Consider the following 12,109-nt stretch of genomic DNA (forward strand, 5'->3'; position numbering starts at 1 on the left):
TGATATTATTTTTGGACCTACTTTGCTAAATTCTAAATTGACTTTCTCTCTACATTAGTCTCAACTGCTTGAGTGATTGTCATTATAAGGTAAAAGATTTGGGGTTGTGTGCAGTCTTTTAAGCTATGTCCATTTTCACAAAAAAGGGAAGAACAGCATCATTTAAAATCAAACATTCTAGACTTCTGATCAACATCCTTAAAACTTAGTATAATATTCAATTGAATAACTGATAATGGGATTCACCACTTTACTTCATGAACACTTGCAAAGACATATAGTGGTAAAATGAAATGTTTTGCCTCAAAATGAACCTGATACTTAAAGTATACACATTATATTCATCCTCCTAAGCTATACCTGAACAAAGTCTTCTAAATAAAATTCTACATCATCAATAGCTGATAAGGATTAAGGAAATCATGGAATGGTTAACTTTGATGCCTCTGATTTTTTTATTTTTGTAAATTTGTCTGCTCTGAAGTAATCTAAGTTATCATGGGCCAACTCCTTCTTAGGCAAGAGCTTATTTCATGCAGATTGCCTACATTAAAAGAAATAAGCCCTACAAAAGTTGAATGCCATTAAAAAACCATTACATATTAAAGGAAAAGGCTACACTATGACAAAACAACCCTAGCACTGTCACATATAATTAAATTTTCTAATAATGATAGGGATATAATTATCATGTTACTAGTGGGTATGGCTAATGTTTTTAAACCCTTCCAGTATGAACTGCAAAATCTGTTAGCTTCCTTTCTACATGCAAGGCAGACTTAAATTTTGAAGCTCAAAGTGATAGGCTGTTTCTATAGAAAGATGGGTAATACATATATGGTTACGAAGGATACCAGTCTTAAGTGTATTTGCTGCAGTAAGACGGACCTAAGGAAACAAATAATAAAACTGAAGAACATATATAATCTCCTATCATAGGTTATGGGCCCAAACTGGTCAAGATAGCATATTCTCAAGGAAGAACTAATGGCAATACCTGCAACTGACATTAAGACAGAAACTGGACACACAGGTGATGAAAAATTTTTCTTGTGCCCATAACTGATAATCAAAGTGGCTATGAGTCACTGAAATAAAAATTAAAATCAACCTTGATTGCAAAAAGACAGTTTTTGCACATTTTCAAATCAACCTTGAATTTAAGGCAACTTGAATTTTTCAGAGGTGAATAATATTTACAATACAATAAATGGTTTGAACCCAGGAGTGACATGTAATAGTGTAGTTTGATCGTCCAGGGGAGTGTAGTCCTGAGAAGGACTGTTTTCAGTAGTGGTGACTGATGTTTTGACGACCTGAGTGGAAGTCATCATCAAGGTTGAGTGAATAGTTGTTTTCAGTTGAATGTTCTTAGTCCAGTTTGTGTAAACTGATTGGTCATATCATGCTTTGTCATCTCTCTTCTGATATCATCCATGAATTCATGCCCAGTATCAACCAGAAGAACTTTTGGCTACCTCAGTGATCCATGTTTATAGACTGTCTGAAAAGCTTTTGACTCTTCAAAAGAACTCCTTGAGGTGAGAGGTTTAGCAGCCTTGCATCTGCTTGCAACATCAACAATTGCATATGCGTACCAGTAGAATTTCTTACCTCTCAGGAGCCTTCATCAGGGTGATGAACTTCATTTGGAGATTCTACATCAAAAGTTGGTCTAGAGATATGCTTCAGGGCAGGCAATTAAATCTGCCAGATGGCTTGCTTCATCAGCCAAAGCTTTGCAATGTCCTATAACACTCCAGCTTCTTGAGCCAACTTCTTCACAGCAGGCAGTCCTTTCCAAAAGGCTTTAGGGCCATGGCAGATTCTTGAAAGTTTTCTTTCCAGTTTCTTTTGTGTTCACAAGAAATGACTGGCAGCCAATCCCAAAGCCAAAGCCATTTCTCTGACGTAGATCATTTCACCTTGTTTTTGTGAAGTACTTGGCTTGTAGAAGTCAGACAGTAGTGGTTTCCTCAGATGAAGATTTTGATTATGCATCTTGTAGTTCAGCTTCAAAGCATAATCCTTATCAACAAAATTCTGTTTTGCCTGCTCCTTGACTCTGGCATTAGTTGCAATCCTACTGTGGAGCTTTGTTCGATTTTTTTGATACTTTTTGTAGGCCACTTGGTACTTCTCCACTGTGAGATCATGCCTCCTTTTCTCTTTTTCAGCACTATTTTGGTCTCCACTTGTCTTGCAGGATAGCTTCCACCAACAAATGCAGTTGCATTGATTGATGCTCCCTCAATCATTATAATTGCCATGCTTGCCATTTTATTTATCTGCAACTTTATTGCTTGTCACTCTGCAGCCCGGCCCTCTGGGGCTCAGATCCTCCAGATGTTCATCATAAATTTTGAAAATTGATGACAAGTATTCATTATGAAACTTTCGATGAATTTCTTCTTCCATATCACTGAGATATATTAAGGCAGTCTCAATAATTGTGCAGACTGTTTCCAACTTAATTGCATTCATTGTGAAACAGCTGAACATTTTTAAGAGGGCAAAATCTTTTGTTCTTTAGGATACTTTTTGCCACAATTGATGCAGCAATAACAACAGTGAACTTAACATGAGATTTGAACTCAGATCAGAAGTCATTGGTTCTTTGATGACTTTCTTTGCAACCAATCCAATTGTAGTAGCCAGTTCAGTCAAGTTAGCTGAATTGGTCAATGTTTTAACAAGCTTATTATCAGACACTTTATTTCAACAAACAAAAAAATAGATCTATTTGTTTTACTCGCACAGGAATCTGTGTTTGTAATGGTTGAGCCTGTGGTTTTGGTTTATTAATGAGAGCCATCAACTCTTTCCTTCTATAGTACAGTCTGGCCAATGAGAGAGCTACACTTGCTACTGAAAGAATTTGAGTGAGTGAGAATGATAATGATGGTTCTGGTTGTAATCCTGCCCCTCTAGTGCTTAGATCCTTTGGATCTTCTGATTGCTTTAAACCCCCTTTCTTCTTCTCTTCCTCTCTGTTGTATTCAACAGGTTTTTTGCCCTGGGTCTTTGTTTGGTTTCATCTTATTTTTATCGGTTGAAGTCACCTGTTGAGCCAGTGCTTCTTCAGTATAAGATTCTTTACCATCCATTTTATTTGTTGATACATAATTTTAAGTTCGCATCTAAGTACTTACAAGTTTTTATCAAGTTCTTATGAAGAACTTGCATACATTCTTATTCAAGTTCTTATTCAAGCACCCAGTAAGAACTTAATCAGTTTCTTAACTAATGTTATCTATTTCCTTATCATTAACTGATTTGAAGGGTACTTCAATACTTTTGACAATGAGAAGAGCAGCACTTGCGATTGCCATGTACCCTCCATACTTCAGACTCAAGTCACCAGCAATCATTCCAAGTTCTCTCTTTACCATGAAGTTATCATTCAAGTCCTTCAGAAGTTTTCCTTCTTTAACAGGGAGAAAATGAGCCAATACTTTACATGAGAGCTGAAGGAATGTATCAACCATACAGCTTGAGCATTTTGTGATGAAGAACTTCTCTCTCTTTATCATTAAGATTTGGAACAAGTTTTTCTACATTGTTTGTCATCAACATCTCTGCAGCAAGTGGATAATCATCATGAAGATTGTGTAGCTCTTTTGGATATTCAAGATCAACTTCAAGGATACAAGGAATATCTTGCTAGTTTTCAAAGTCAGTCATCCACTTTAAAGCTACAATAGGAAGAGGCTGACACATTGCCCATCTATAGAGATTATTCCCATATAGATAGGTGATGTACTTTGTTGGCTTGCTTGCATCTTAAGCTTCATGCATATATGGTCTAATTGATCTTGAAAATTGATTTTAGATCTCTGAGATTCCTTCATGAATTCCTTTTTCGATCATCAGCACCATGTCTATATAAGTGAGTAATTCAATTTTTTGTTGAGACACTTTCAATAGAGCATCACATCTGCTAGCAGGAGGACATCTGTCTGGAGATAATGGTTGTGGTAATCACCCATCATCTTCATGTTGAACTCTTTCCAGACCATCTGTGTGTGCTCATAATCTTCATCTAAAATTCCATAATCATTCAGCTCAGAGTATAATTTTTTCCTTTGGAGGTAAACTCATTTCATTTAACTTTCAATGCAGCTCATGTAATTATATGGGTACACAGCCTTTCTTGAGGTGAACTCAATTTTATCCTGAAGATCCACTCAGTTTCCTTTAGCTTCTCAAGACTCAAGTTTTAAACTAATTTAAAAAGGGAAGAAGCCATGAACTTGAAGCTGTCCATGAAGCGAAGCTCATTTTTAACTTGAACTTCTTTTCCTTTCTCATTTCTGACTTTTATAACCATAACATCTTTGCTGAAGATGACATGTTTTTCCTCATTATAGGGAATGCATTTGATGTTTCCCTTGCTTACACCAAGATCCTTAACAATTAAATAGGAATCATAGTTTGCTGAATTGTGGAATATCACTGGAGTAGACTTTGGTGTTCTGAAGTATAGGTTGCATATGAAGGGGGCGGCTTCATGATGCTTCCCTGTGAAATTGAAACGGTCTGCCACTTTGGCATTCTGCAAGATGGATATCAAGATATCACTCTTTGAAATTTCCAGTTGCCTCCTCTTTGATCAAAATTCTGAATTCTTTTGTCAAATGTTTGCATGAAAACATCAAATACTTCTGATTCATCTGTTTCCCTTAGACTTTCAATTACTTTGGTGTGGAAAAATGCATCTTGAAGCTGGACTAATCCATCTTCATTATCTCTCACCATCTCTCACAAGAGTATCAGCTTAACCTTCATTTCACAATTCTCTCTTGTTATCCTCAAGACTTCTGGTTTGGCTTTTTCCATGAACTCTCTCCATCCAAAACCTTCAGTTCCTTCAATTCTAAATTGTTTAATTAACCTTCTCAATGTGCTTGCTAACTCGCAAATTTCAAACTGTTGGGTTTTGTAATTTTTAATAAACTCATTCCATTCAGCTTCACTGGATACGTCCTCTGAAGAAGACCTTCTCAATCCAGGCATCTCTTCAATTTCTCTATAATTTCCTTTCTTCTTTGTTCAGTTACTTCAACTTGAGGTCTTACAGGACATATCTTGCTAGTGTTAGAACTGGTGCATCAATATTTGGAACAGGATGGTCAACAATATTAGATATCAACTCACTCAAATCCTGTTATATAGGTCTTGAATATCTTTAAAGTCTGACCATTTTGCCTCAGCTCTTAATGATGGAACCATTTTGTTTTCCACTTTTTAAACTGCATGAAAACAAATTTTTTTCAAAAAGTTTGTACATGTTATTAAAATGGAAAAAAATTAATTCTAATACACACAAAAGAATTCAATGAAGTTGCTAAAGGCTGTGAAATAAAATACAGAAACAATATTCCAAAAAGAGATGAAGAATTATAAGTGTAAAATATATTGTGTGACTCTTATAAGAATAAAAAGATGTTCAAAATCTTGAAGAATACAAAAGGCATGAGCTGAAAAAGAAAAATTACATTAAGTCTTTTTTCCTAGCATGCCAAAAATATTTCAAGTTTATTTTTTCAAACTTGTTTGTTGCAATAGACAAGTTTTGCTGCTGGAGCCAGGGGCTGTGGAGCCATGCAATCAAAAATGCTGATAACAGTCCAGCTGAAATCAATCCTATCTTTACCATATCTAGATTTGCCTTGCTGTCGCTTGTACTACACTTCTCACCTGGTGATAATTTTGACTTCAGCTGAATGTTTGTTGAAGTTGAATTAAATTCATTTGAAGGGCGCCTCTAGAGGCCTGCCCCCTTGGGGCTTGCTGCTCAGTGGCCAGGCCAAAGGCTTGAGAGGTTGGCCTGTTGATCTTTGATGAGCCCCTAATTAATTTGCCTTACTCCCACTGATTTCATCTCCAAATTCACAGATTTGTTGATTCTAAGCTTCATTTCAGCAGTTGCCTTCTCAAGGCTGTTATTATACCCAACCATACTCTGGGTGAAGTCATGTTGTGCTTCTTTTGTGCTTCCTGATGAACCCAAGATTGGTGATCTGACATTGACTTGTGCACCAAGAATGTAATAAAAAAATGCCTCAATTGACTGATTAAGTCTCACTCACCATACCAGCTTGTGTCAAACCTTCTGAATTGTCTGCCATGAAAAAGCCAAATTGCCTCTCAACTTTTGCATTATCATTCCTTCGGTGGCTTTTCCACCCTAATTGCTGAAATTTTTTCTTCCACAATACAAGTAGGTTGGATGAATGAATTCTGGACTCTGTGATTATCACCACATTTGAATGGGAAGTCTGTGCTTGGTGAAATTCCAAATGCTGCACATATTCGTTTGAACAATGATGTGTCATAATAATTTATGTGGCAGAAAGTTGGGTCACCATGAAGAGCCAATTCACTTTGAATTCCACTCATCTCAAAGAGAATCCTTCTGACAGTGAAGTAGATGCGAAACATCACAAACAACTTGATCTGTTCTGGAACCTTATAGAGAACTTCACAAGATATTCCACAGCTTGTAGTTGTGCATCATACTGCGAAGTTGAGCTGTCAAGGCCAATAACTCATATTTGGCCCTGCAAGCAATCTCTTTGATTCTATGCCCGAAGAATGCTGAGTTTTTGTCCCTGTGAATATTCCTCTGAATTTTGCCTCGAAGTATTGATTTGGGGTAACAAAGATCTTTATCTCCTTGTTGAAGTGGCTGACAGCATTCTCATTAAATGGAACTGGTGACACCTCCTTCTTTCCTAGTTGATTCAGAGTGAGTTTAAGGGGGAAGAAAACCTCCAATTCCAAGCACCTTTTCATGTCATCATCCCTATGTCTTCTCTCCGATCCTGAGATGCTTGACTGAACTCCATCTGATCAATTTGAGTAAACTTTAGCTGTTGCCTATCTTTTATCATCAAATGACACTTGCATACTGAACTTGCTCAGGTCTGCATTTGGATATTGTGCTTTGAAGTGATTCCAGGCTCTTCTCTCTGCTTTATCCGCAATTTTATTTGCTTCATCTGATCTTGGCCATACAAACCTCACAGGGTCAGAATTCAAAGAGTTAAAGATTTTTATTGCTTTTATAATCAAAATGGTTGTTTTTTTGGTTTTTGAGAATCATTCAAGAGAATTGTTCAAGAGAATCATTTGAGATGATAATATGCACACCCTCTTCAGAACTCACAACTGAGACATTGTGAACATTATGCACCTGTGAAAGATTCAAGTTGCCCTGAAATCAACCTTGATTTCAGGGCAAAAACTGTTGATTTCAAGGTTGACTTGAAATCAAGGTTACATTTCACAAGTTGCCTTAAAAATCAAGGTTGTTTTCAAAATGTGTCATATTCCCCCTTTTATATCTACTGGAATTATAAGAAAGAGTGCAGAGGCATCTACGCTGAAGTTGCTTCAATCAGTTGCAAGTGAATATCTCGTAAAACATTTGATAGAGATATTACTTCCTGAAGCTTACCAGCTTAAAGATCAGTTCAGTAGCCTCAGCACTCTTTCATAATTCTTTTTCTGAGTTCATTGTATAATGTTCAATTTATCTTTAACAATCTTGGCCCAGCTAATTAAAGCAGAACATCAGGTTGCTTTATGTAAGCACTGGTGGTGTAACTTACCTTTTGATTAGCATTTAGCAGAATTGTTTAATTATACTTCCTTGTCCATAAATTCAATCCCCAGTGGAAGCAGATTGCAAGGGTGAGTGTTTCTGGTTTTGTTATATCCTGAGCTTACTCATGGATTTAATATGTCTTATGGAGCATTGATGTCTTCTAGACAATGAATTTTTTTTTATCAGTTCCCTGCCTTTTAGAGGACAATATTATATATTTATCACCATGTGCTGCACAGCATATTTTGAATGAAAGCACTTTAAAGTATCTGCTCAAAGTTGTGGCTGATTTGTTTGATTATTTGCCCAGTAAAAAGTTTTAGTTAACTAGCAAACATTGCACTGTTAAAGTTATGGAAGGGTGATCCTGAACCTGTGGTTAAGCAATTTTGGTCTTGTCCTACTTAGGTTAATTTTTTGACCATGGAAACCAAGCTCAGACATGTAACCATCCATAACAGATGTTATAAATGTCAAAGGAAAAGTTACAAATAAATTTGTATTAGTTCTTCGAAAAATAATCCTGGGCTTACCACTAAATCTTCTTGAACATTCATTAAATTGAGGAGTACTGGGTACAATACAGTCCTGGTTTGACGAGCACATTTGACATTAATCCACTGGCCTACCATCCAAATGACACGACGACGCAGAATCTTATACCTAAAAGATGACCAAGTAGCATGTGAAAGTATTGCATTATTGTTTATGTAAATAAAGAGTTCTATCCAGGGACTGAGAAACTGCAACTCACAAATATGTATATGAGATCTCAATTAGATGCTATGTACTGAGTCTTTTTGCACCCTAACTTCATCTTTTTGTATAACAGAAATCTATGATATTTTCTTATTTACAGGGGAACACTGATTTAATTTCTAAACATATAAGTGATCTTAGCATAATATACATATATCTAGGGAAGCCTGAAGGCAAAGCTGTCATTGGTTACTTTTCCTTTGCCCAAGCAAATATTTAGTTTATAAAAAAAGGACAAAATGATAACACCAATATCTAGAATGACCCACAGTACTGTGCAAAGGTAATGTAAAGAAAATGAGCCAATTTCATCCTTCTTCTTGCAAAGTTTTTATTCGTAGTTTGAGCAAGAGTTAATGCAAATACTTTAGTCTTTTAAAGAAAGATTTCCCTGAGACAAAGAGTGCCATTTCTTCAAATTTGTGTCACAAAACAAAAGTTTGAAATAGGAAGCTTGTTTTTGATCATGTCTGCTTCAAGTTCACTTTGCAAGACAATGAACTCAATTAACTACTCAAGTGCAACAGTTCATTTAGAGTCCCCATCTACAACACAAGCATTTATTCCTTTACAATAGTTCAGTAGTTATCCTCAATTTGAATTGTTTTTGATTGTTTCAATCAATTCGATTTTTTTGTAAATAGTTTTCATAGATCCTTTCTTTTTTGGAAGAGTTAAGATCAGCTCCTCAATTCAATTTACTTTCTTGCTTCTGGGAAGCATCACTGTGCTACTGATCTTGTAAGAACTGTTGTGCTAGTTTGAATCTTTTCCGAACTGTCTTATCTCTCCTTCCCTTGGAAAACAGCACTCCTCTGCCTGAAGGCCAATTTCTGTGGTGAACATTCTAGTCTACAATCAACACTAAACTCCCAATTCCTACATTGGGTCTTGTCTGTTTTGCTCTCTCTTTGAGGATTGGCAAATACTCTTTCAGCCAGGGCCTCCAAAATATATCAGCCATGTACTTGATACTGTGTACATCATCTTTATTGAACCTGACAGGAGGTAAATTTTGGTTGGCCTTTAACACCATGTGGTTTGCGGGTACAGGTCCCAAATCTGTTGGACTGCTGCCAACTGGAGACAATGGTTCAGTAGCTACAATTGCTTGAACTTCTCTTAACAAGGTTTGCAGTGTTTCAGTGGAGATAGAAAGAGGAGAAGGATCTCAAGTATAGATCCAATTAATTGTTCCCAAACACCATCAAAATACGAGGCTGCAAGTGGTTTAAATTTCCATCAAACATTCTCCTGAAGGGGAAACTTATGGATGGATCTCTGATCCAGTCCTTGATTGAATCATGTATCTCTCTATAATGAGTACACAAATATACTCTGCTGTCCTCATAATTAAATGGTCTTTGGATATCCTCTTAGGCTGATAAATGAGTGTACAACTTTGATATAAATGGCTCTGACAACTAAACAGATAAACAAGTGTGTAGAATATTTCACACCCCAAATACCTTGACAAACAAAAAGGGTCTGAAGTAGTCCATGCCTACATGGGTGGATATCCTGACATAAGCCTTTCCTTTGCTACAATATCAGCCATTGACTGATCCCTAACACTGCACCAAACCTTTGAACGGGAAACAGCTACTGAATTCTGACTCAGTTAGAAGCTGACTGTCTAGGGATGCTCCCTTGTGTTTTGCAGCACAGGCAAAAACTCTTCTTACGGGGCTTGTTAACAGTGGGTGGTGAGGCAGTTATCACAATTACTTATTCTCAAAATGAAGCTCTTTTGTTGGTGGCTGGATTATTCTTCCCACACACTTTTTCATAGTGACTTTGTAATTTTCAAACAGGTCCCTGTCTAAAAAAGTTTTTTTAAGCATTTGCAGTCTCCATTCTGCTGTTGTCAATCATCAGGCAGGAATGGTATATGGTATTTTGAAAATAACAATCTTCCAGTTTCACTCATTGTTCCATGATTGCAAGAGCTCTCATGCCATCAGTTGAAATGCAGGCTTGGTGTTAGGAACTATTCTGGACTTCTCCATTACTCAGAAGCTTCTGAGCTGTTGCATGAGACAATTGTCATCATCTCATAGCAGGTAAGGAAAGAAGATTGAATTTCCATAACATTCTGGTTCATTCAATTTTGCCACTAGGCTCATTAGTGTCCAGCTAAGAGTTGCACACCCCACCCTTCTTCCAAAAGCCATAATGCCTCAGGAGCATTAGTGCTGATGATCGCCTGAACTTCTTTTGTGCCAATAGTTACCCGCTTGATGCCATTAAGGGGCCATTGTTTTGCATCTTTTTGAGAAGGGAATACAGGACTGTTTTCAGCTCTTGCCTGGACCTTGATAACTTATGCAACAAGACTTGTTTGCACTGTTCATCTCATCCACATATCCAGTCAACTGATGGTTACAAATTATGTTTGCAGTCTTTCATCTAATCTGCCCATGCCAAAAGTATCTTACAATCACATGGCTTCAACAAGGGTTCTTCTTTGAGCTTGGTTATGTATCTAGAGGTGATTGTCAAAGGATGTCCAAAGCATTCTTTGTGGCTACCCAGTCACTTTGCCTACATGTTAGCTTGGCACAATCAACCCATGAGTTGACCAGTTGTTGGTGAGTTGACAGCTTGCTGGTAGACTCCTCCATTAAGGAGGTGGTTTTAGCCCACTACAACATCAAGGATATTTATGTTTTTGTTTCTTTTGCCTGAATTATGGTATTAGACGAGACATTTAGAACATTCCTCCTTGTTGAGTTGGTCCTGGCTTTGCTTTGTTTTTCAACCAAGGACTTTTTCTCCTTTTTTCATGTGTCATGATGAGAAATTGTTTCATCTTTTTTAAAACATACAGCACCACAATGCTAGTGTAAACAAAGCTCAGTTGAAATGGGATCTCCCAATGAAGCTGTTTGCCACTGAAAAGTTGCTAAGGAGTTCATGTCTAAGTGAGATCATGACACCCTGAATGTTTATTACCTTTTATACAAAAATACATTATACTCTATCGCATGCATGCATTTGACCATTTTAATTTAAGTTTTTGGAGAAAATATGGCACAGTAATGATGCAATTTTCATTTTTTTGACAAAAGTAAAACACACTTCACTTTCTGAATAAAAATAATTTCTATTGGTTCACTCAAGCATTGGTAAACTTTCATTATATATTGAGCAAATTTTCATAAGGACTACAAGTATATCTGAGGAAAGATCAACATTTCAGTGACATAAATACATGGCTCTCCATACATTCATATGTACAATGTATATTTCTTTCATTATGCATGATAAAAATTAAGTCAAGCATCTACCTCTGGAGTCCTGTTCACACAAATTACGTAAAGTTTTAAGTATTAAGTAAATATCATAATGAAAACTAAAGAAATTGTACAACAACTGTACATAAACTTGGAAAACATTTGCATTCTATGCAAATTTTCAAAAAAGTGGACTAACTCTGATGAATTTAATGTATGTAGATACACAAAGTACAGCTTATCTTAGGATACAAATAGTAGTTTGAGTAAATTGAGAAATAAGAATTTTGAAAATATGGAAAGAATTTAGAGTAAATAGTAACAAATTTCAATCATAGATACTATTCAACAGATCTTTATAATTGGACGCAAGGTGATTTTACATACAAAAAGAGTGCATTTTTGAGCATGGGTAGATCGTTTTATAAATATGAATTAAGGAGAGCAGTAAACAGCTTTTCTTAAATCCTTAATTAGCTTTCAATTAATTCTTTGTAGCAGT

The 12,109-nt window shown here is 36.3% G+C and overlaps 1 protein-coding gene across 2 annotated transcripts in view; it reads right to left on the reverse strand.

The window, feature by feature from the left end:
- The window catches only part of LOC131773122 (importin-11), a 54,903-nt gene that overhangs the window by 12,225 nt on the left and 30,569 nt on the right, over positions 1–12,109 (reverse strand). For both annotated transcript variants that reach the window (XM_059089094.2, XM_059089095.2), the window contains 3 exons: positions 8,146–8,275; positions 855–888; positions 361–401 (listed from right to left, as the gene is read on the reverse strand). In XM_059089094.2, the coding sequence (XP_058945077.1) occupies positions 361–401; positions 855–888; positions 8,146–8,275 (205 nt within the window). The remainder of the gene's footprint in view (positions 1–360; positions 402–854; positions 889–8,145; positions 8,276–12,109) is intronic.

Source organism: Pocillopora verrucosa, chromosome 4, assembly GCF_036669915.1.
Source record: "Pocillopora verrucosa isolate sample1 chromosome 4, ASM3666991v2, whole genome shotgun sequence".
NCBI lineage: Eukaryota > Metazoa > Cnidaria > Anthozoa > Scleractinia > Pocilloporidae > Pocillopora > Pocillopora verrucosa.